The 25,291-nt window shown below is 40.8% G+C and overlaps 1 protein-coding gene across 5 annotated transcripts; it reads right to left on the bottom strand.

Annotated features, from left to right (window-relative positions):
- Window positions 1-297: 297 nt before the first annotated feature.
- LOC143437993 (zinc finger protein 39-like) lies at window positions 298-23,420 on the bottom strand. Of its 5 annotated transcripts, XM_076923395.1 has the most exons (7): window positions 23,272-23,420; window positions 20,857-20,961; window positions 20,289-20,384; window positions 15,118-15,244; window positions 14,911-15,000; window positions 10,762-12,345; window positions 298-918 (listed from the first exon to the last, which is right to left on the bottom strand). In XM_076923395.1, the coding sequence occupies exons 3-6, from the start codon at window positions 20,307-20,309 to the stop codon at window positions 10,784-10,786; spliced, it is 1,800 nt and encodes a 599-aa protein (XP_076779510.1). In that variant the 5' UTR covers window positions 20,310-20,384; window positions 20,857-20,961; window positions 23,272-23,420; the 3' UTR covers window positions 298-918; window positions 10,762-10,783. The 5 variants fall into 5 exon arrangements, with proteins under 5 accessions (XP_076779510.1, XP_076779513.1, XP_076779511.1 ...); XM_076923398.1 differs by lacking the exon at window positions 20,289-20,384; XM_076923396.1 differs by lacking the exon at window positions 298-918 and having other exon boundaries at window positions 8,284-12,345; window positions 20,289-20,378.
- Window positions 23,421-25,291: the final 1,871 nt, after the last annotated feature.

Genomic DNA, 25,291 nt, shown 5'->3' on the forward strand with positions numbered 1-25,291 from the left:
TGTTCTACACCAGTCTTGAACTCAGAAATCTGCCTGAATTTGTAAACACAAATGATAAACTTAGCCAGGTAGAATCTTGCCCCAATATCTTCACTCCAATAAATTTCTTTATTTCCTTCCTTAATATCTTTCTGACAAGCTGACTCATTAGTGCAGCACTCCTTGTTCTTTTAGGTCTGTGAAGCTCCTCATACAATTCATATTGTGTTCTGGGCCCACTGACTCAGAGTCAAACAGCCTCTGAGGAGGGAGTGAGGATGATTACAGGAAAGGTCAAAAAAAGATGCAAGAGACAGATACGGGAGAGCTGCAGGTCAATACCACATCAGCCTCTAGTTTATTTTTCTTAGCTTTTTATACTTCATAATACCTTGGGGAGCAAAGCCACAAGCTAACAGAAACAATTACTGAAATTACACATAGGACATAAGTTCTCATCCAAAATCCTTTCTGTTCCTTCCACCAAGGTCAATAGAATCTTCAGTCTCTTGCCTTGAGCTTCAAGTGCACCTCTTATCATTTCACGCCTCAGCAGGCCAGAAAATCTGCCAACAGACACCCAACCTGACTTTCTCTCTCACTTTCTCTCTCTCTCTCTCTCTCTCTCTCTCTCTCTCTCTCTCTCTCTCTCTCTCTCTCTCTCTGCTTCAGAGAAACAGGCAAATGGCTCCCAACAATTTGCATCCTTATATTTTGCATAGTTGAAAAATCCTGTAAAGAGAAATTCTTACACAGATTCATATATATTCTTGAACACATGTGAGGTTTTTTTTCCCCACAGTCTTAAGGGCTTTCCTGAAGGAATCAGCATCAGAGACACATTCTCAATTCCTGGAATTGTGCTGTCTCTGATTATCAAGGAGTCATTGACCATGACAGGCAGACATTCTCCAATAACTTTGGCAGAGAGAGCATTCCCTGAAGGAGGAACATAAAGCAAAATATGCACATTATTATACAAAGAAGCCTTACTTGTACAACAACCATTAGCACTTGAGAAGACCCACACCCTGCTGGCTGTGTTTCAAGGGTGATGGTTTTGTGTCAATTTGACACCGGCTGGAGTTATCACAGAGAAAGGAGCTTTCCATGAGATCCAGCTGTAAGGCATTTTCTCAATTAGTGATCAAGGGGGGAGGGCCCTTTGGGGGTTGTACCATCCATAGGCTGGTAGTCTTGGGTTCTATAAGAAAGCAAGCTGAGCAAGCCAGGGGAAGCAAGCCAGTAACATTCCTCCATGGCCTCTGCATCAGCTCCTGCTTCCTGACCTGCTTGAGTTCCAGTCCTGACTTCGTTTGGTGATGAACAGCAATGTGGAAATGTAAGCTGAATAAACCCTTTCCTCCCCAACTTGCTTCTTGGTCATGATGTTTGTACAGGAATAGAAACCCTGACTAAGACAAATTAATACCAGCATAGTTGGGCATTCCTGTGACAATCTGACCATGTTTTATTTATTTTTTTAAGGTTTACTTATTTTATGTATATGAATACATTGTAGCTGTCTTCAGACACACCAGAAGAGGGCATTAGATCCCATTACAGATGGTTATGAGCCACCATGTGGTTGCTGGGAATTGAACTCAGGACCTCTGGAAGAGCAGTCAGTGCTCTTAACCACTGAGCCATCTCTCCAGCCCCCTGACCATGTTTTAGGGGAGGACTGTGGAAGGACTTTGGAACTCTGAGCTAGAAGAGCCATTGGGATGTTGAGAGCTCTGTGGGATGTTCTGTAGGAGCTTGGAAGATAATGCTGAGAACAGTGCAGAAGATGAAGGCCTGGCTTATGAAATTTCAGGGAGATTAAAGACTCTTATCAGTGCAGTTGCTATTTTGATTGTGAAGATTCTGTGGTTTTGGATAGATGCAGCTGAAGAATCAGCTGTGATTAACAAGATACCAGAACTACTAAAGCAAAACCTTTACATTACTGGGACTATTGATGTTGGTTTGCTGCAGCTAAGAAATTAGCTGTGATTAAGAAGAGACCAGCATCACTGAGGTGAAATCTGGGAAGTGTTTTTGAGAGCGTAGAGGCTGTGTTCCAAGGTTGTACCTTGTGCTGTGGTTGTCCCTACTCTTACTGAAGAGCAAGTGTTTTCTATCAGTACTCAAAGCCACCCCCCATATACCTGGTGGCCAGACTTTGTGTTTGATCCTTGCCAATTAGCAGTGAGATTAGATGCCTGGGACATTCCCACTTACAAATTTTAATGTCTATACTGCTTATACCATTAATTATAATCTTGTTGCTTTTAACTTTTGGACCTTGTATCTTAAACAGTTTGGTTGCCTTCATACAGGATCACTATTCACCATGGCAGTTATCCATTGCTATGAAGAAATACATTGAGTGCATGCTCATATGTTCTTTAGTCTGAATTCATATGTGGCTTTCGTCTGTATAGGAAAGAGTGTGCTATAGAAGACCAGTAGTCAAGGATGGGTAAGAGTGTTCATGAGCTTCTATCAACCTAAGACAGAGGCAAATATCAATACTTCTATGTTTGTCCTCTTTGACGGGTAAGAAGGAACAATATAGACAGACACCAACCTAAGCCAGACATGGTTTCCTGGCCTCTCGACTCTAGATGGGATTATGGAAAACAAGTAAATCTTGTGTCCCCATCAAGCTACTGGCACTGCTCATCTCTAAAAAACTAAAAAGTGGGAATTTGCCCTTCCCCAGCCTCGAGCAGGCCAGAAAGATCTTGTTTACCACAATAGACCTATTATAATAGGACCTCGGTGGAGTCATCCACCCTGGATGCATGTACAACTTCCTACAGGAACTTAGAAGAATAGACTGCCCACTGAGTTTGACTTGTGACATAAACCAGTTGAAACAAAGGATAGGTTCAGTGGGGGTCTTCCCTGTATATACAAGTGCTGCGTATTAAACTTTGAGCCTTGATCAGAGAACTTGGTCTTAGCTCCTTTCATCCCTCCATCTCTTTTTCATTTCCAGCCTCTCTTTCAGGTGAACCCAGTTCATCTGTGGTTGCTAGATGGCTACAAAATCAAAGACTCAGAAACAAATCCACACACTTATGGACAATTGATCTTTGACAAAGAAGCCAAAACCATACAGTGGAAAAAAGAAAGCATCTTCAACAAACGGTCCTGATCTAACTGATGGTCTGCATATAGCATAATGTAAATTGATCCATGTTTATCACCATGTACAAAGCTCAAGTCCAAGTGGATCAGGGACCTCAACATAAAACCAGATACACTGAATTTAATAGAAGAGAAAGAGAAATAACCTGAAATCATTGGCACAGGGGAAAATTCCTAAACAGAACACTAATAGCTCATGCTGTAAGATCAACAATTGATAAATGAGACCTCATGCACCTGAAAGCTTCTGTAAGGCAAAGGACACTGTCAATAGGACAATACAGCAACTACAGATTAGGAAAAGATCTTCACTAACTCTACATCCAGTAGAGGGCTAATATCCAAAATATATAAAGAACTCAAGAAGTTAGACTCCAAACAACCAAATAACCCAATTAAAAACGGGGAACAGAGCTAAACAAAATTTTCTTTTCTTTTCTTTTCTTTTCTTTTTTTTCTTTTTTTCTTTTTTTTTTTTTTTTTTGGTTTTTCGAGACAGGGTTTCTCTGTATAGCCTTGGCTGTCCTGGAACTCACTCGGTAGACCAGGCTGGCCTCAAACTCAGAAATCCACCTGCCTCTGCCTCCCAAGTGCTGGGATTAAAGGCGTGCACCACCACTGCCCAGCTAAACAGAATTTTCAACAGAGGAATCTCAAATGGCCAAGAAGCACTTTAGGAAATGTTCAAAATCCTTAGTTATCGGGGAAATGAAAATCAAAACAACTCTAAGATTCCACATTATACCATTCAAAATGGCTAAGATCAAAATCTCAAGCAACAGCAGATGCTGGTGAAGATGTGAAGAAAGAGGAACACTCCTCCATTGCTGGTGTGATTGCAAACTGGTACAACCACTCTGGAAATCAATCTGGAGGTTTATCAGAACATTGGAAATAGTTCTACATAAAGACCCAACTATATCACTCCTGGTCATATATCCAAAGGATGCTCCACTATACCACAAGGACACATGTTTATCAGCAGCCTTATTCATAATGGCCAGAAACCGAAAGCAACCTAGATGTCCCTCAACCAAAGAATGGATACAGAAAATGTGGCTCGTTCACATAATGAAATACTATTCAGCTATTTAAAATGACACATCATGAATTTTGCAGGCAAGTGGATGTACTTACTGATAAGTGGATATTAACCAAAAAGTATAGAGTACCCATGATACAACCCACAGACCATAAGAATTTTAACAAGGAAGGCCCAAGTGAAGATGCTTCAATCCCACTTAGAATGATGAACAAAATAATCACAGGTGGCAGAGGGAAGGAGGAATCTTGGTTGGAGAAGGAAGGGGGAAGGGAAAGTGGGCGGGAATCAGGTATGGGGAAGTCAAGAGAAAAGTTCAGAGGGGAAGGAGAATGAATAGATATATGCACCTGCTGGGGGTGAGAGATGAGGGGAACCTCTAGAAAAATTCCAGAGACCTAGGATGTGAGAGGCTCTCAAGACTCAGTGAGGATTATCTTAGGTGAAATGCTCAACAGTGGGGAGATGGAACCTGAAGAGACCACCGCCAGTAGATAGACAGGGCCTCCGGTGAAGGGTTGGGGTTAGCAACCCATCCTCAAAAATTTTGACCCAGAATTGTTCCTAAAAGAAATGCAGGGACCAAAATGGAGTAGAGACTCGGGGAAATACTATCCAATGACCAGCCCAGCTTGGGATCCATCTCATGTGCGGCACCAAACCCTGACACTATTGCTGATGCTATGCAGTGCTTGCAGCCAGCAGCCCAGCATGGATGTCCTCTGAGAGGCTCTATCAGCAGCTGGTTGAGACAGATGCAGATACTTATAGCCAGACATTGTACTGAGGTCAGGAACCTCTATAGAAGAGTTAGTGGAAGTGTTGAAGGAGCTGAAGAGAATGTCAACCCCATAGGGAGACCCACAGTGTCAACTAATCCAGACCTCTGGGAGCTTCCAAAGACTAAGCCAGCAACCAAAGAGCATGCATGTGCTTATCCGAGGCCCTCAGCTCATATGTACCAGAGGATTGCTTTCTCTGCCCTCAGTAGAATCCAGGAAAGGGGGATGCCAGGAGTGGGGAGCACCCTCTCAAAGGTAAAGTGGGGCTGGATAAAGAACTCTGGGAGTAGGGACCAGGATGGGGGACAACATTTGGGACCTAAATAAATAACACAATTAATTTTTAAAAAGATTTAAAAGGGAAGAAAGAAAAGAAACGAAGGAAGGAAGGAAGGAAGGAAGGAGGAGGGAGGGAGGGAGGGAGGGAGGGAGGGAGGGAGGGAGGGAGGGAGGGAGGGAGGGAGGGAGGGAAGGAGGGAAGGAGGAAGGAAGGAAGGATGGATGGATGGATGGATGGATGGATGGATGGATGGGTGGGTGGGTGGATGGATGGATGGATCTGCATAAATGTGATGGTTTGGAAGAGAATGCCTGCCCCCATAGACTCATATGTTTGAATTCTTGGTCCCCAGTTGGTGGGACTGTTTGAAAAGGACTAGTTGGACTTTATTGGAAGAAGTGAGCCACTGGAGGGTACTTTGAAGTTTCAAAAGTCTATGCCAGGACCAGTCTTTCTCTATCTCTGCCTTCAACTTGAAGATAAGCTATAAACTCTCAGCTACTGCTTCAGAACCATGCCTACCTACCTATGCTCTCTGCCGTGATTATCATGGACTCTGGAACTGTAAGCAAGGCCCAATTAAATGCTGTAATAGCTATTCTTTGTTTTCAACTTAATCACATCTAGAATTAACTAAAATCCAAAAGTGATATGCATACCTGAGAGGAATTTTATTCTTAAATGGAAGTAGGAAGTAGAAAGATCTATTTCTAATTCAGAATATAGAAGGCATAATCTTTTAATCTAATTTTTGAGACAGGAAGACACACCTTTAATCTGGGCCACACCTTCTGCTGAAAACCTATATAAAGAGGAAGCTTTTAATCTTTGCTTGCCCTCACCTTGCTAACAAGCCCATTCCTTCATAGGAACTAGAACCTACTTCTTAGGGATTCCAGTATACACTGAAGACTAGGGAAGACATGTAGCCTCCTGGACTGAGGAACTACTGGATTCTTGGGACTTTCTATTCACAGCCAGAAATTGTTGGATTAGCTGGACTGTATATAGCCTAAGTCATTCTAATAAAATCCCTCTATATAGAGCAATTCATTCTGTAAGTTCTGTTAAAGAACCCTAATACAAATGCTTTCTTTTATAAATTGCCTTGATCATGGCATCTCTTCACAATAGAAAATAAGACAATAAATAAAACCTGAACAATGAACATCATTCCTATTTTCTGTAAAACTTAAGTTGGACAGTGTCTTGACACATTTTCTGGAATTTGATATATTCCATACTCTATACTCTGGCCTCTACCCTGATAAAATGCTCTACTAAATCATTTTGAGATGTTCTGCCAAGTTCCTACAATAACTTAAAACCCTTGAAAATCCCCTGGTCTGGTAATTTGGTGGCTATATTTTAAAATATTTTTTTCTCCTGTTTCGGGGTATGCTAACTTATGAAGATAGCCCTGACAGCTTAATAAAGTTTGCTTAATTCTACTTAAAAAAAAAAAGTCAGTGTTCTTTACTCTCATTTTGTGGGACTAACATGACTGAGAATCAAAATTACTCTCTCCCAGAAATGAACCCGTTAGATTGATTATCCACTATAAAGTGATCAGCCCTGACTCTACATACACACCAACAAAAATCAACTCAGTAAGTTGTATTTATGTATTTGTAGGTATACATGTAACTAAAATGAAGACGCTATTAATTTGAGTGAAGAGTGGGGCATTGAATTGGAGGGAGAACCCAGAGGGGGAAAAGGTAAGGGAGGCAAGCGGTATTTTTATAATTTTGTTGGGCTGTGTCTTGAGCGTGGACATGGGTACTGGAGGTTGACTTGTGGGTCCCATATGTCTGCTGCCCCAAGGGGCCAGGGGGGAGGCTCAGGGAAGCAGAGGTGCAGGAATTCGACTGAGTTCACTCCATGCTGTGCTGTGTGAATGCTGGGCTGTGGGAAGCCACGGGACACACTCTGGGAGGAGTGGACCTCCTGAGACCCCACAAGGGCTGGAGCTCTTGGCTTGGGGATCCCTGGGCCAGGAGGTGGCCAGGGACCCACTAGTCTCAGGCCCTTGGGCTCTCAGGCACTGCTGAAAGGCAACAGAAGGACCAAGGTGGGGCATACAGGCTGGACAGACCCACAGCCAAAGGGGGGAGTGGGGGAAAGCTCCAGCAACATCCCACAGGAAGGAGGCTCTTGGTTACAGTGGCTCTCTTGGCCTGTGGGTTGGCTGGATCTCTGTGCCTGGAACAGAGATCTTCAGTGGGAGGTTAAACAGTGGCTCGGTAGTTGAAGACCTTCTTCATGGTTCCCCACGGCAGGGCCCCAAAGAAGAGAGGTAGTCCATGGTCTTAAAATCTTTATTGTCATGGCAGAAAATGGATGAAGCTATATCCCATATTCTTAGGGTGGGCCTGAGGTTAAATACCTTTTGCAAGGAGGAGGGTCTAGAAAAAATGCTTTATCAGCTATGCCCTCTGTCCTTTAGGTATCTGCATGAATATGGAGAGGTCTTGAGGCTCTGTGGCCTGTAGTCACACCCTCTACCTGTGCTACATGACCAATGGCCACGAACCTCTCTTTGGGAGGGGCTGTAGAGGGCTGTGGCTATGTGAAAGGAACCAGGGGGCCCAGGAGCACTGCCAAACTCCTACCATCCCTTTAGGGTCTCCGGGGTTTGAAGCCTGCTCGACCAGGTACCCAGCTGCCTCTCACAGCCAACAGCCCCACATAATTTAACTAAAAGGGGAAAAAATTAAAACCAAAATTGTTTACCAAAAATACTTTAATTCAGACATCAACTATGAACAACTGTGTCCGAGCTTCTGCAATTCAACGTGAATTCATATTAGAACATCAAGTTCTATGTTGATTAAACCCTTAAAATGCATTATCAGTCACCCACTTTGGGGCAGTGGATAGCTTGTCATTTTAGTTTGAATAGTTGATATAAAAACACCCATACAACTCTATATAAACATGATATATTTAACAAAATATTAATGGGTTAGTTGTTTAATGTAAAACTGTATATATCAATTTGAATCTGAAATGTTCCCCAAAGGCTTGGATGCTTGGTTCTTGGAGGGTGCCAATACTTTGGGGGGTGATACAAAATTCAGGAAGACCTTTTGCTTGTCTTTTTTTTTTTGGTGGGGGGGGAGAGAAGGGACATATTTGTTTTTAATATCTTGCTGTTGTATATAATTAAAGAGTAAGCCTGGTATTTAGCCACTTCTTTGCTGTTTCCTATTTATTTTAATGTTAAGCGTTTCCTGACCCTTTTGCTAACTATGACCTACCCATAGTATGGGGTTCAACTATTGTCTATTTGAAATTATAGCCCAAAATAAATATTTATACCCTTAAATTGGTTGTTAGATAGCTGGCCACAGCAATACCAAGTTAAATACAACCAGTAATTTAATACTGTAAGTCTGAAATTGCAACGAATACTATGTACATAAAAAGGCATGTACCCTACCTCTTTAGTTTCTCAATGTATTTGTTACATTACATATGTAACAAATTTTCTGTATTCCAGCTGAGTGCCTTCAGATTTCTAAAACTATAAAATACATACTTCTATTATGAATTGTGTTCAAGCTTGTCCACTAGATTTCAGTATAACTGTCAGCTTTAATTTATGTCAACCACAAATGCCCCAGATTGAAGGTCAATTTATGCTGCCTGGGAATGACCATCCTGCTTGTTTGTATATAACTGAATACAACTTGAAATAATATTTTTAGATCATTTATTATTTCCAATTAATGCCCAAGTAATAATGATCAGAATGTTTTTACATTTTAGGATTTTAATACAATCCAAATGAGAGTATATTTTATTTCACCTCTTTCATTATCTTCTTTAGCTTCCCTGACTTCTGCTTGTGATGACCAAGATACACGTATCTGATCCAGCAAGCTTTGAAATTTCACATTACCACTATTACCATTTGTCGACAGATTTGTCATCCTTTCACTGAGCTGTAAAATCAAATCTTCATTTGCTCAATTTTTCTATAACACAGTGATGGGGTATGTAGAATATGAACACAGCATCCAGTAACTCCAGAAACTTTTTTTTCTGCCTTAAAATTTTATGGCTGGGCACAGTAGCACATACATTTAGTCTAAGCACTCACAAGCCTAAGGCAAGATGAGCAGGACTTCAGGGCATTTGTACCAAGACCTTGTCTCCAAACTGAAGTTAGGGAGACTGTACTAAAAGTGGTAAAAAGAAATGTCCAGTATTCTGGACTGGCTGAAGATACCTCCAGAATCACTTTTAATTTACAACAGTTGTTGAGTATAAAATACAGGAGTGGGAGAGATGGCTCAGAGAGTAAAGATGTTTTCTGCCAAACCTGACAACCTGAGTTTGATACTAAGAACCCACCAGGTACAAAACTGACTTTGGGGTTTGTCCTCTGACTTTGAGTTGCTATATGACGTGCTATAGAGTACATGCACAGATAAATATAATAAAGTCTTTAAGGTAATATTAGATGTAATTTATATGAAAGACAGGTTACACCAAACACTGTCACTGAGCTCCATTCACAGCCCTAACTGCCTGAATTCAAGTGGGATTACTTTTAAGAGTGATGCTCAGTGTCATGCAATTGCCAAAGTTCCACAAGTTTCTACAAAACTCACACGAATAGGGCTCCTATAGCATATCTGATTCAAATGGAAACTCACACGAATAGGGCTCCTATAGCATATCTGATTCAAATGGAAACTCACACGAATAGGGCTCCTATAGCATATCTGATTCAAATGGAAACTCACACGAATAGGGCTCCTATAGCATATCTGATTCAAATGGAAACTCACACGAATAGGGCTCCTATAGCATATCTGATTCAAATGGAAACTCACACGAATAGGGCTCCTATAGCATATCTGATTCAAATGGAAACTCACACGAATAGGGCTCCTATAGCATATCTGATTCAAATGGAAGTGAGGTATAGCAACATTTACCCCAAGTTGTATTGTCCTTTGTCCCGTTTATACCATTTGTGAAGTTTAGACTCTCAGATTCTTGTATTTTCAATTAATTGTCATTTTTAAAAAAAGTTCTCATGTAACCCAGGTAGGGTTTGAAATTGCTTTGTAGCAAAGGTTAGACCACAATTCATCTTCTTTCTTCAAACTGCCAAGTATTAAGATTACAGGCATGTCCCAAAACACCCAGCAATGACTTCCAAATTCTTTTCAGAGTTTGGGGCATTCCTCACTTTCACTAGTTTCACACTACTAGGTTCTGGTAGTGTATCAAGAGAACCTCAAGTAGAAAACTTTGCCCTATTTTCTTCTAAGTCATGGTATCTTCCTCTATTCCACTGAGTGCAAGTGACCCTCCATCATAAACATCTGTCTTATATTGGGTTAATGTACCTGGCTAAGTTATTTGCCACAGTTAATTGTGAGCTCTTTGATAAACAAACAAGAATCAAAGTTTTCCTTCACTGTTTATTCATTTGGTTGAATCCCTTGTATAAGCGGTCCAATGTACATAAGATCTGACTTTTGGATAAATGTTTTCTAATCACAGCGTTCCCTTACCTGTACGAAGAGTGTTGGGTGTTTAAGTAAGGTTTGTGCTCTGGTGGAAAGCTTTCTTGCATTCTTCATATTCATAATACATTGTCTGATGTTGAGAAGTATTACTTAGAAAAAAATTGTTAGATTGTTTGCATTCAGAGGCTTTCTTCATAGTATGAATCTTCTGATGCCGTTTAAGGTTTGACTTATCATAGAAAGCTTTCCTGCATTCCTTACATTCATAAGGTTTCTCACCTGTATGAGTTCGCTGATGTACGATGAGATGTGAAGTGCAGTAAAAAGCTTTCTGACATAATTGACATTCATAGCGTTTGTCACCTGTGTGAGTTCTCTGGTGTCGCGTCAGGCCTGACTTACGGTAGAAGGTCTTCATACACTGCTTACATTCGTAGGGTTTCTCACCTGTGTGAGTTCTCCAATGATGACTGAAACTTGACTTACAGATAAATGACTTCCTACATACTGTGCATTCGTAAGGCTTCTCACCTGTGTGAGTTCTCTGATGTACAGTTAAATAGGACTTGGTGGAGAAGGCTTTCCCACATTCTGAACACTCATAGGGCTTCTCACCTGTATGAATTCTCTGATGGAGAGTAAGTTGGGGCTTTTGGCAAAAAGCTTTCCCACATTCCTTACATTCATATGGCTTCTCACCTGTGTGAATTCTCTGATGGTCAGTAAGCTCTGACTTACGATAGAAAGCTTTCCTGCATTCAAAACATATATATGGTCTCTCACCTGTATGAACTCTCTGATGCTGAGTGAGGTGTGACTTTTGGCAGAAAGCTTTACTGCATTCCGTACATTCGTAGGGCTTCTCACCAGTGTGAGTACTCTGATGTCTATTGAAGCTTGTTTTCCAATAAAAGCACTTGCCACATATTTTACATTCATAGGTCTTTTTCCCTCTGCGGATTTTCTGATGAAGACTCACTTCTGACTGTTGAGAAAACTCATATTCCTTCTGGACAAAGAGCTTTTCATGTTGTCCTTTTTGTTTTGGAAGGTATGATTCAACAATAAACGGGTTCTCAAAGTCACTACATTTGTAATGTTTCTCTCCCACATGCATTGGTTCATTTTCATTATGGTCAGGCTTGTTACACTTTATCTCTGGTACATTACATTCAAAAGATTTCACCCTTATCTGAGCCATCTCTTTGCCAATAAATGCTGTATCACCTAAGGATTTTGCATATTCACTGAACTTACGAGTAAGTAATAACGCTTTTGTGTTAAAGGATTTCCCTGGCACAAGACTTTGAAACTTGTACAGACTAACATGCTCTGGACGTTTGGCAGATTTTACAGTTCCATTAAGATCATCAGGTTCTTCTCCAACTTCTATCTCATCAGCATCACTATAGAGATACACATCCTTCCACAGAATCAACTTTCTAGGACTCATTCCTAGTGAGTTCTCATTCTTTATAGTCTGATTTAAAATGTGGTTTGTGCTCTCATTGCAAGTATTCCCTATTCCAGCCAACTCCTTTGATGTATCACTGTTGAAGGCAGCTTGCCATGCACATCTTGCTTTGGTTTCTTGACTGGTCTTGTTCGGGGTATTCATTTTCTGGAAATCTAAAATGAGAGACATATTAATATGCACAAACTGGACTATTCTAGGATAACACACACATCACACACAAATTCTTAATTTAATCTTTATGCTTTACCCATCTATTTGCTTTTAAAACATTTTACCAAAAATGAGAAAACTAAGTTCTTAGACTGCTTACCAAGATGGTATGAATTTTCCTTTTCCTAACTCAATATCATATGTGACTTCTAAGTTTAACATATATTAAGGGTATAAACTAATATGTATTGTGTTTTTATATATGTCCACAATTGAATACTATCTTGTTTTTGTATGTGTACACAATGTTCACTGATAATGCTGACATCTACCTTTCTCAGCCCAGACGTGTAGATTCTCTTCCTCCTTCCATACACTCTTCTTCTACTTTGCTGAGTTTACTTCATTCTGGAAATTTAACTCTCCTATATTTTTACAAGCCACTGATCACTAAAAACTATTCAAACACATTCGTTTTTTTAATTTCTCTGGCTATTGGGTTTTAGCATTTTTGGTTTTGATTTTAAAAGATTAAAGAAATTATTTTCAATGTTTTTTTATTTATTAGATCTAGCTTTATAACCTCAATTTTGATTTGTTTTAGAGAAAGCTTAGATGTATTTCACAGCCACTGGGACAGTATATACTATAGATGTCTCTTCAGTCTCATTGTTTAACTACAAAGTTACCCTGTTAAATCTTGTTACTGAGTTAGCTGTTGGTGATAGTAGACTAGTTTAGCTACTCGTATTTCACTCATAAAAGTGGATATCGCCTTGGTCAGATTTCTTTGTTATATTTTTTCTGATATTTTATTCACTCCAAGAATGCTAGTGCTCTATCCAGAACTTGTCTTCCTTTTTTTTAAATGGAACTCAGAACACCAATATCCAATGATTAATAAGCGTTTAGAATAACTGTATTTTAATGGATTGGCTCCTTTATGAATATTCAGTAAATTTCTTTTTCCCATCTAGATTGAAGTTGGCTTACTGATGAGTACCTTTACAATGTTTGTGTCAAAAAATATTATTCATATTTTAAATTCATATGTACTTTGTTCAGTGAGAGGAGATGCTACACACAGCAATCAACATCTTAGTTTTTATTCCATCTGGCCATCTGCTTTAAATTTAAGAACATTTAAATTTAGGATTCTTATTGGAAGATACACATTAAATCTTTATCTTAAAAGGTCTTCTAGTTTGTTAAATTAATAATGGTGATAGCATATCTATACCCTCTGTGATTTGTGATGATTTCTTGATCTCATGTCCACAGTACTGCTTAGTCAAAAACTGAATGAGTACCACCTCAAGTACCTCTCTCTCATGTTAAATTCTGGGTATAGCACTTCAAGGTAAGGGAGTAACCTAACCAGTTTCTCCTCCAATGCTAGTCTGTCATGAAGAAGTCACTTTCAGACAAGGAACACTCAACTGGATTTAGCCTTCTGACAACTGTGGGTCTCTTCTCTACCCATTTGTCCCTAGGGCTGCCTACATCCTCCAGACTCAGCTTTGCACTTATGGCTTTGGGTTTTCTCTGCAAAGGAAGATAAGTACAGGCTACCTAGTCTGTGCAAGCATGCATGCGTGTACATTATAGTTCTCTATGTGTGTGTATGCACGCCATTATAGTTTTGATTTCTTCTTTTTACTTGCCCTAAAGACTTGGGACAGTTTGTCCTTTGTTACCCTCTCTCTTTTTATTCAGAGAACCATAAAACATTCTTAATCTACTGCTTTACTCTAGAACACTCCAATGCTATTCTCGCAAATTTCACCTGTAACTGCAACAATACCTATAATTTAATACTAGCCATAAGTTACTCATTAATAAATTTGTTATTAGTACCCATGACTAAGACTTTGGTAGATAGTCACCTGCATATTATGTAGCAAACTTGGAAAATACTCAGCTCAGCTTAATTACATAAATAACATAAATGCCTACCTACTTCCATACAACTGAGTTTATTAGACTTTTTCTAAAATAAAACAATGTATGTTCTTCTCTCAGATCTATAGAGTGGATGGATTTATAGTAAATCAAAAAAAATAATATATTTCAATAACAATGACAAAAAGCAGTGTCTTCTGTGGAGAGTGTGATGGTTTATATATGCTTGGCCCAAAGAGTGGCACTATTAGGAGGTGTGGCCTTGTTGGAGTAGGTGTGTCACTGTCGACTTGGACTTAAGACCCTCTTTCTAGCTGCATTGAAAACAATCGTCCACTAGCAGCCTTCAGATGAAGATGTAGAACTCTCAGCTCCTCCAGTGCCATGCCTACCTGCACGCTGCCATGTTCCTACCTTGATGATAATGGACTGAACCTCTGAATCTGAATAAGCCAGCTCCAATTAAAGGTTGTCCTAATAAGAGTTGCCTTGGTTATGGTGCCTGTTCACAGCAGTAAAACCCTAACTAAGTCAGAGAGTATATTAGACAACTGTCTTAATCATGATATTAGCCATCTTTAGGACTGGGACATGGGGATAAATTTTGTTACTGTATCTGATTAGTATTCATCATCTTAATCCCTAACTACTATGCACTGATGTACCTGGTATGCTCTGGTGTGAAGCTTCTACAATCCATGACCCAAGTCTTTGCTCCAAATTGAAGATCAGCTCAGGTTTGGTCTCGCAGTGCCCTATAAATGAGAAATTTATAGAGAGAAGAAATTTACAGAGAAGAAAGAATCTTCCTTTGAGGAGACTTCCCATGATGAGGCCAGTTCATTTTGATAGACAGTTTACTCTCCACTCACCCAGGAACAGCAGGTTGCTGTAGTTCTCCAGCATCACGTCCCTGTACAGGGTCCTCTGAGCAGCATCCAGCTCCTGCCATTCCTGCCAAGTGAAGTCCACGGCTACGTCCTCAAACGACACCAACCCCTGTAATGACACATTTCTCCTCAGCCGAGAGCTCATCCTATGTGGATACCTGTCTTATATAACACAAAACTTGATTTGCACTCTGTATCATGGGAGAAAGTATTATGTTACCTACACATGAATTTAATAATTAAAGAAAATGTAATTATCCAGTTTTTCTTAAAGTTTCTGAACAATCCTTATTACTAGGAATAAATGGATTAATCAAATGCTCCTCAGGAAAGCACCTGATATAGTCCAAAGACACAAGAACAAACCTATTGTTGATGTGGACAAAAACCAATGTTCTATGTACAATAGGACAGTGATGTGGAAAACAGAAAGCATCTGCTACTTACACAAGAAAGAAATATCAAATGTGTTTTCATGGATGTGTTCTCATGAAAATGAAGCAACAGAAGTCCAATTATAACAGCACAAAGGACATAAGATAGGCTAACAGAACTACACAGAATACTGTGTCTGACTATGATCATGTAATGAGTAATAACACCAGTAAATGTTCAAATCATGTATTATCCAGTGATTTTGTATTTAAGTAATTTGAACAGCTTAATTTCAAGGACTTGGTTAATAGTCGATTATATACATAAGAAATTGCCCAAGGCTGGAGAGATGGCTCATCAGTTAAGAGCACTGACTGTTCTTCCAAGGAACCCAGATTTGATTCCCTGTGCCCAGACGGTAGTTCACAAGCATCTAGAACTCCTATTCAGAGGATCTAATTGTGTTCAAGGGACACAGTCATGTTACATAGACGAGAGCAAAACATTCATACACCCATAGACATAAAATTTTTAAAAATTAAACCTGCTTTAAAAAATAATTGCAGTTATAGCCAATTCTGTATTTTCTTACTAAACAAAAATAACTGCTACTGCTAGGGTCCACATAAAAGTAACTATAACCTACTTCCTAAATCAGAGAGCCTAAAGGAGTCATGAAGTGGTATGCAATATGTAAATTAACACGGACCAAGGTAACACTGTCCGTCTACATCATTAACTCTGACCTCTGATTTATAGACAGTTGAGAGTTATAAGAAGATAGGCTCTAAACCTTCTCAAAGATGTACAGACAATTAGAGACATTCCCTTCAGTGTAATTGCTTGTGAGTTACTAAACACTCTAAGTAACCCTAACTGAAGCTCACTGAATAAGACTTGAGTAGAATAGTTTCTTTCACCTATTCACTGGTGTGTTATCTGGATAAACAGAATTTGATGCCTTTCTAAGAAACATTCACACAACTGCAGAGTTAACATGCTCAACTGCAGAAGTATTTAGCGCTCTATAATGGAAATTCGCAAATCCAATGAAACAGAAACAAGAAAGACTATCATCTTCACAACATATACCTAAAATCCAAAGACAAGTCCCCGGACATTAATCCCAATAGGAGGATTGAATAAACACACTATACAGACGACAGAAAGACTGGGGCTGTAGCTCAGTGACAGAGAGCTTTCCTAGTGCATGAAGCCCTGGTTTCAACATCCAGTGATGCAAATAAATAATAACACAGCAAACTTTTAATTTGCTTCCGATCAAAACCAATTTTAAGAGAAAAAAAATGTATTACACCTTTCAGGTTAGATATTGTCTATCATCAAGGGGTACTAAGCCAAGAACTCAAATAGGAACCAGTAGGCAGGAACTAAAGCAGAGACAAGAGAGAAATGCTACTTACTGGCTCTCTTCCTCTACCTTAGTCAGTTGGCCTAATGGATTTCCTGTGATGGCTAATCTTACTTGTCAACTTGACATAACTGGGAAGAGGTAACTTCAGTTGAGCAACTGCCATCACAGAAAATGTTCACACATAATATGTCCAGACAGTAACAAAATACCAAATTAAAGGTACCTACTGTAGCAACAAAAATATACCAACTTAACAGAGAATAAAACAAATTAAGGTTATCAAAATATTAACAAAAATTACATTAATGAACATAAAATATATATCACAAATATACAGCAAATAAATGGATAAAGTCTACAACATAGAATCAATAATTTTTCTTAGGACAGTAAATTTTCTTCCTAGATGTTAAACAGTTGATTTCAATGTTGTTATATATATATATATATATATATATATATAAACTTATACAGTGGCAAGATACATCAGAGGGTAAAGATGACTATCAGGAAGTCTGATGATCTGAGTTCAATCCCTAGGTCCCATACAGTGGAAGGAGAACCAACTCTCAAAAGTGGTCCTCTGATCTCCACATACATGCTTCAAAATATAAATACATTCTTAAAAAATGAACATACACATAGCAACAGTAGTACAGGTTTTATTCCTACTCTTCCAAATCCAATGCTTCCCCCCTGTATTTGTTACCATGGGTTGCAATAAAAACTTACACAGAATGGGTGAAAGTGAAATTTTGTCACAATTAATAAACAGTCAAGGTTGCAGGTGGTTCGGTTCCTGATAGTCTCCCTTCTTGACATCCAGGTGACAGCCTAATCAGAGTATCTTTCCATGGAAGAACAAGTTAATTCTCCCTTCCTCTTGTTTTCATGTCTTCAATTCTGAGGCTCAAATTGTGGCTTTGGGCACGGTAGATGAATGCTCTCACACTGTGCTAGCACCCAGCTTTTCCTCCTCTTTTGGATGAGGAAGTTCAACCATATCGTGTTAACATCCCACACTTTTCCTCGTCTATTGCTAATTACTTGCTATAAGCCCTGTCTTCACATACAGTTGGCATGTGGATTTGGATATCGGCTTCAATAGAGAAGTTACAGGGAAAAGTTCAACTCCTCAACTATCACAGCTCTGGTTTGCCACAGCTTTATCAGAGTCAAATACTGAAGAACCACAGCATTCACACGAGCCAACCTGGAGCCTCCCTCTGCCCTGGGAATGCAAGTGATCTACAGTCTTCTAAGCAGAAGTCAGGGGTGTCATCCACTCGTACACATCTTCCCTTTGTCATCAGGTTTGAGAACGTACTACACAGAGAAAAATAATGGTTTTTCTCTGGTACTCTTAGTCAGAGAAGTAAATGTGCTATGCTCTTGATGACAGATTAGTATAAGCCAAAATAAATAAATAAATAAATAAATAAATAAATAAAAAGCTTATTGGAAAATTAGTCACCGTAACAAAAATCATCAGAAATAGTAAGCAGTGTAAAGATGCTGTTATACATTGTCTTAAATGCTAATTAAAAGTCAACAAATACTACAAATAAGAATAGCACTTAAGCCCTACTAAGCAGTGTAACTTAAGCTACGTTTTATTTATACTGTTTAAGATAATAGCATAAGTGTTACATGACACGTCCTGTGCTTACCATAGGGACTTAAAGCATAACTGATAGCAGTATATCTCAGACACTGGCCACTGCGTTTAGCAGAAGAAGCATGCAGATTTACCAGCGGACAGTGTAAGCAGCCAGTTTATAATGAGTAAAAAGGAGCAAGGAACCAGCAGACATTTGAGGACATGCGGTACTAAAATGTAAGTATGTTTCCATCTTTTCTACTTTAAAATAAATTAAAAGTTGCCACCTCTAGTTCAGGCAGAAAAAAAAAGAAAGGAAAAAAGTCCCGTGGACTAGGAAGGTGGCTCACTCCCACAGCAGTGTGTCCTGTGGACTAGGAAGGTGGCTCACTCCCACAGCAGTGAGTCCTGTGGACTAGGAAGGTGGCTCACTCCCACAGCAGTGTGTCCTGTGGACTAGGAAGGTGGCTCACTCCCACAGCAGTGAGTCCCGTGGACTAGGAAGGTGGCTCACTCCCACAGCAGTGAGCTATGATGTGGGAAGTTCCAAGTTTAACACATTTTTTTTTTTAAATCCTACAATGAAGCCAGGCAGTGGTGGCGCACGCCTTTAATCCCAGCACTTGGGAGGCAGAGGCAGGCGGATTTCTGAGTTCAAGGCCAGCCTGGTCTACAGAGTGAGTTCCAGGACAGCCAGAGATACACAGAGAAAGCCTGTCTCGAAAAAACCAAAAAAAAAAAAAAAAAAAAAAAAAAAAAAAAAAAACCAAAAAAAAAAAAAAAAAAAAAAAAAAATCCTACAATGAAAAAGATTATCAAATAAGAAAGAACATTAAAATTGATTGAAAATGGGAACTTCTTGTGTCAGACAGAGGAACAGAAGCTGTCTACAGGTAAACCCAAGAACAAGAAGATCGGGGTAACAAAAGGCAGACTTTATTCTGAACAGAGGGGCAGAATCCTGGGGAAAGAGGAGACTTTAAGCTGAAAATGCAGTGAGACAGACAAGGCACACAGATAGAAGCAGAAGATGGCCAGTGGCCTCAGCTCAAGTAACACAACGTAGAAAGAGGCCAAAGACCAAAGGCAAACTACAGGCAGGCCAAGGACCCTGGGGAAAACAGACTAGCAGTGGCTACCTACACAGGAAGGGCCCAGTGCAACCCATCCTTAAGGAACATGGACAGTGTGTAAATGCTGGCTATTCCTTAGCGGTACTGCCACCTTGCAGTCAATAACCCCCTAGCCACACTCATGGCAGCAACCCTACTTAAATGTAGTGGGCCATTAAAAAAACTAAAATATAAATTAAAAAATAACTTAAAAAACAAACAAACAGACAAGAAAGAGAAGGGCTTCTTGGGAAGGAATATTCAGTGAGAAGGGAAGATGAAAAACAGACAATAGGGCGTTGATCCAAGTATGCTATGCATATGTATGAAATCGTGATATATTTTTAAAGTTGTATCATTTGTGTTAAATGTTAAACTCATGATTCTGTAAAAACTTAAAATCATTTGGGAACAGAATACAATGTACCCTGTGCCCACTGACGGCCCAGCCTGCAGCCCTACAGTCGGTAGGGAACTAAAGGCTCAAAGAGCTCCAATAGGAGTTGAAGTCACCTTGCAGGAATGAGGCAGGCCACCTGGGTCCCAATTACCAGCCCATCACCCACCCCACAGCAAGAGAGGACCTGAGGCCCAGTGACCCAGTACAGGGTTCTGGCCTGTAGACTCCAGAGCCACAAATGATTCCCACCAATTATAGTCCCTGGTTCAAAACACTGACCCACACACTCACCATTTCTGGCTTCCAGGACATCGAGCGTCCTCCCTATGGAACTCCCCGCACCAGCACGTCACAGGGCAACAGAGTCTACAGCACAGCCACCTAGACCTCCAGAGTAGAGGAGACTGAGCCTAGGGACGCATCCCAAGATGGCGAGCTTCAGAGTAAAAGGCCCTAGCAAAACCGGGAAAACCTGCCCCCTATTGTTCATCTGCCTGATTTCTCAACCCATTGCCTTCAATTGTACAGGAGGGGATGCCTTTGGGGCCCTAAGTAACAGCAGAGTCACCAACCCGTGAATGAATGAAGCCAGCCTAACAGGTACTGTGAGTTGAACACCAGTCCTCCATTTTTTTCTATGTGACTCATCTTTCAGTTAGAGGAAATCACAACCTATAATGTACCTACTGTTTTGACAATATTATCGAAGTGTCACTAAATTTTGGAATCCTGTCTATCATAGGGGATGATAATTATCTACACTAGATAACAAGACCCTTTAAAATTTTTTTAAATACAGTATAATTGGGCAGTAATTTAGGCTAGGATCAGATGGGCTCTTTTTGGTATGTGCACTTACCTGATGGTTGAAGAGGCAGATGAGCTTCAGACGGTCACGTGACTATCAAATGGAGCATTGTGACTCTTTTCCTCCAATGGCCTCCTCCACTCAGATAGCAGGGATCTGAAAGAAAGGTGAATGCACTCAAGGACCTTTGCAGTACAGGCACCAGACCAATACACATTCCCATTCACAGCCTCACAAGCAATGTGTCAAATACCCCAGGTCCAGCACTCAGGAAACAGCTCCTTTCAGTGGGACTGTCCTGGCTATGGACGGAGAAATCCTGGCAAGTTGCTGATATTTCAAATCACGCTGTCATTCAGCCTCTACCTGTAGATAAAGTTTCTGCCTCTGTTCCAAGTCAAGGAACTTCTCCCAACAGCTGACCTAACTAATTAGACTCTGGGTCACATGAAAAAAGGGAACAAAAAAGGAGGAGGGCCTATCGGGGGTGCCTAAGGGGAGCAGGGGTAACTTGATTAAGACACACTGTATCCGTGTATGAAACTGTTAGAGAATCAATTAAAAATACACAAATGCCGTGGTAAAGGCATGTAACCTTTAATGACTGAGCCATCTCTTTAGTCCTTTAAAAAAAAAAAAAAATTAGGACTCAGAGTCAGTGCAACCTGACAACAAAGACCAGGGGTCACCACTAACCACAACTCGTGACACGCACCTTGTCCTTCTCAGTCCTAGATAAAAAAAACTTATTCTAATAGCAGAACCCAAGAGTCAGGGAGCAGCAGTCTATTTCTGATTTTTCATCTCAGGAGAAATCTGAAACCACGTATAATGCTCCCGCAGGCAAGAAGCCAAGATGCCAGTTCTTGTCTTCGGTTTTAGTACTTGTAGGTCACTTATGATTTCTTGTAGATAAATACAAATCACTGTGCCTGGAAAATCTTACTGTGAAAGTGACCGGAAAACATGATTCTAGAAAGCATTTCCTCTTGTTGGGATCTGGAGAAAGGTAACGCTAAGTATCCTGAATTTGTTCTTTCCTTTTCTCTAAGCAAAGTTGTTTTCAACCACTTGACATTGATCCTGCAATGTAGCAAATACATGTAGCACACTGAAACTCACTCTGTAGACCAGGCTGGCCTCGAACTCAGAAATCCGCCTGCCTCTGCCTCCCAAGTGCTGGGATTAAAGGCGTGTGCCACCACCACCCGGCCAGACCCGTGGCTTTTAAATCATTATTTTTTGTTGACTTATCTATAAGTCAGTCTTAGGTAATATAAAAATATTAGGGCTCCAGAACTGCTCAGTATTTAAGAATACTTGATGGTCTTCAGGGGACCCAAGTTCAGTTCCCAGATGGCTCACAAACAACTTGTAACTGGAGCTGCAGGATATCCAACGCCCTCTTCTGGCCTCCAAGGTAACTGCATGCATGCTAACGGCAAACAATCAGACAGATACACATATTTACATATAAATAAAACAACCACTGCTAAGTTGGGGCACTTCAATCTTACCTATATTTTCTAAACAATATCATTTGCTCAAGTTGGCAATTAGTTTGTTCTTGATGGAGCTGAATTCCAGATGTGTCCTGCTGTGCATAAGATACTGAACACTTTAGTTTTCCCCTAGGTTCAGTGAGCATTACTGTAAGGTGAACACTATGTGAGGGAAAGTGTCCTCCGAACACTAAAGTCATGCTACTCACTCGATTCAAACAAAAATCAACAGTTCTTAAGGATGGCCCAAGGGTGAGCACATAAATAACTTAAACATGAGGACATGTGTAAACATAACCAACATTAAAACAAAACTAAATTGTTATTCTCAGATACCTAGGTATGCAAATAGTTAACAAGTATTACATTTTGTTGAGCTATGGTAATAATGCACGCTGAAAAACATTCACAGAGCGTCCATGTAAAACTCAATGACTTTTTTTGCACAACGTTCAGGAGTTAAATGACATGAGAAAGTACTTTTCTTTAGTATTCTGGATTTTTTTTTTTAACTACCTTATACAATACTGCATGTTTGAAATGTACAAGGAGGAACAGTTAACATAACGGAAACTGGAAGCTGGTGTCCGAGAAAACGGGCAGAAAGGTAAATTTGAGGGGAGGGAGGCGCTTACAAAGAATGAGGAGGGGAGGGGCTGGCATTCAGGGTTCTGGATTTGAGATTCCCAAACGTCTATAAAAATCAGAGGAAACCAGCCGGCCCACAGGAAGGGTAAGCATCCGGCGGGCCACACTCAGACTCGTGGGAAAGCCTCACGGACGGAATAGAAAGAACCCAAGCTAACAACCTGCAGGAACCGAGCGGCCTTCCCAGAGCGGTGCAGAGCCCGCTGCAGCCGCCGCACCGGGAGGGACGGGACGCCGGGCTCGAGCAGTCCCGCAGCCCGGGATCCAGCGCGAGCGCCCGCGTGCCATCGCCTCCGGACGCCACATGCACACTCACCAAGTCCACTTCTGGGGGACGCTGGCGTCCTCCCACCATCGTCCGGCACCCACAGCGTCACCGCGCCACCAAAGCTGAGCAGGAGCCTCCCGGGCAGGAACACCGAGCCCAAGATGGCGGCTCCCAGACAAAGGACGGGTGACAGCCAAGGCCCGCCCTCCGCCCGTCGTCTGTGTGTCTGATTGGACACGTCCCAACTCGGGGCCTCCGATTGGATAGGACTTCGGGTCCTGCCCCCTGAGTGACAGTAGGTGGCACCAACGCACAGCTGGAGGAGCCCAGGATGACAGGTTCTTGGCTTCAGCTAATTTTAAGACAGGGAGGGATTCTTGTGAAACTCAACATATTCCTTATATTCTTATACCTAAAAATCACGTACGTTTGTGGTGTGTGTGTGTAATAGAAATAAGATAGCAATTTTTCAAAAGACTCTAATTTAGGTTATGAGCCCTGTATAGAAGCAGATTTTACACACACCCAAAGCTTGCTATGTACAGTACCTGCCTCCATGACTTTTGACAATTAGGCTAGGTCACATGGTTTGCTCAAAAGAGTGGGGTCAGGGCTCTATTTCAGGCTCAGCTAGAGCCTTTTTTTTCTGATATAGCCATGACAGTCTGAACTTTCAAAAATGTACTAAAGCCGGGCAGTGATGGCACACGCCTTTAATCCCAGCACTTGGGAGGCAGAGGCAGGCGGATTTCTGAGTTCAAGGCCAGCCTGGTCTACAGAGTGAGTTCCAAAACAACCAGGGCTACACAGAGAAACCCTGTCTTAAAATACCAACAACAACAACAACAAAAATGTACTAGAAAAAAAAAAAAAAAAAACAATTCAAGGTAAAGGTATTGACCAGGGCAGAAATTACATACAGTCTTAAATGTGTGACTTTTTGTGATGAAAATAATTAAGATTTTTTTTTCTTGAATGATACTGAGCTGTATGGTTTTTCTCTTTAATTTTTTTTTCAAAATTTCTTTAAATATATTTACATCATTTCTTCCTTTCCTCTCTTCAACTCTTACCATGTCTTCTTCCTCCAGACCCTTCCCTAACCCCTCCTTCTCTCCATCTCAGATTTATGGTCTCTATGTATATTAAACAGATGAGTTATTTTACTATTTCTTGTATGTTTATAATTTTCAGGGCTGATCACTTGGTTTTGGACAACAAATAAAGGCACATACCATGACCAAGGCAATTCTTATAAAAGAAAACATTTGACTGGGAGGTGGGAGGGTTGCTTACAGTTTCAGAGGTTAGTTGATTATCATTATTGTGGAGAGCATTGGTGAAATACATGGTGCTGGAGTGGTGGCTGCGAGCTACATTCTGATCCACAGGTGGAGAGGAAGAGAAAGAGCCTGGGCCTGGTATCTCTTTGCAGAAATAAAACAGTGACCAAGAGTTGCTACCAAGAAGCAGGGTGTGTGACGGTCCTGGCCTGGCTTCTTGCTGGACCTTGCTGTTTATGGACTTTGTTCCTTGTGGACTTGGGGACTAAAAACCAAAGTGGCTGAATGCCCTAAGTGGAGCTTCATGGGCCTTCCTAGTATGAGCAAGGATGGCAGTGCGGAGACCAATCACGAGCCAGCTCAAATTCCAGAGGGGAAAAATGTGAGCAAGTGGCTTCTACACTGTTCTTGTGATATTTCGGCAAAGAGTATGGTTGCTTTTTGCCTTTGTTCTAAAAATATGCCTGAGGCTAATTCAAGAGGTTTGGGCTGATGGTTCTGGCATAGGAGATTTCAAGACAGCCTAGTATTACCTTGCGGTTAAATCACTCTTGTGCAGTTCTATAATGAAAAGAAGAAAGCTGGACAAAAGGAAATACACAACGGGCAGCCCCTTCCCCATCAGTCCCTCCACCATTATCCCACACCCTTAAAATCCATTCCCACACACATTCCCCAGACTTCTGCTTGAATGACTTAGCAAACTCATTAAGCTCCTTTGTAGCACTTCCTCATGGACCACACTTCCTACCTCCCCTCCAGGGAACTGCTTTGCCTTGAGTCTG

The sequence above is a fragment of the Arvicanthis niloticus genome, chromosome 24 (assembly GCF_011762505.2).
Source record: "Arvicanthis niloticus isolate mArvNil1 chromosome 24, mArvNil1.pat.X, whole genome shotgun sequence".
Taxonomy (NCBI): Eukaryota; Metazoa; Chordata; class Mammalia; order Rodentia; family Muridae; genus Arvicanthis; species Arvicanthis niloticus.

Coding starts and splice junctions, on each gene's coding strand:
- LOC143437993 (XM_076923395.1), bottom strand. CDS start 20,309: ATGTCCTGGAAGCCAGAAATG. Junction 15,245..20,288: donor TGTCCTGGAAGCCAGAAATG/GTGAGTGTGTGG, acceptor GTGTCATTACAG/GGGTTGGTGTCGTTTGAGGA. Junction 12,346..14,910: donor TTCACACCAGAGCATACCAG/GTACATCAGTGC, acceptor CTCTCATTTTAG/ATTTCCAGAAAATGAATACC.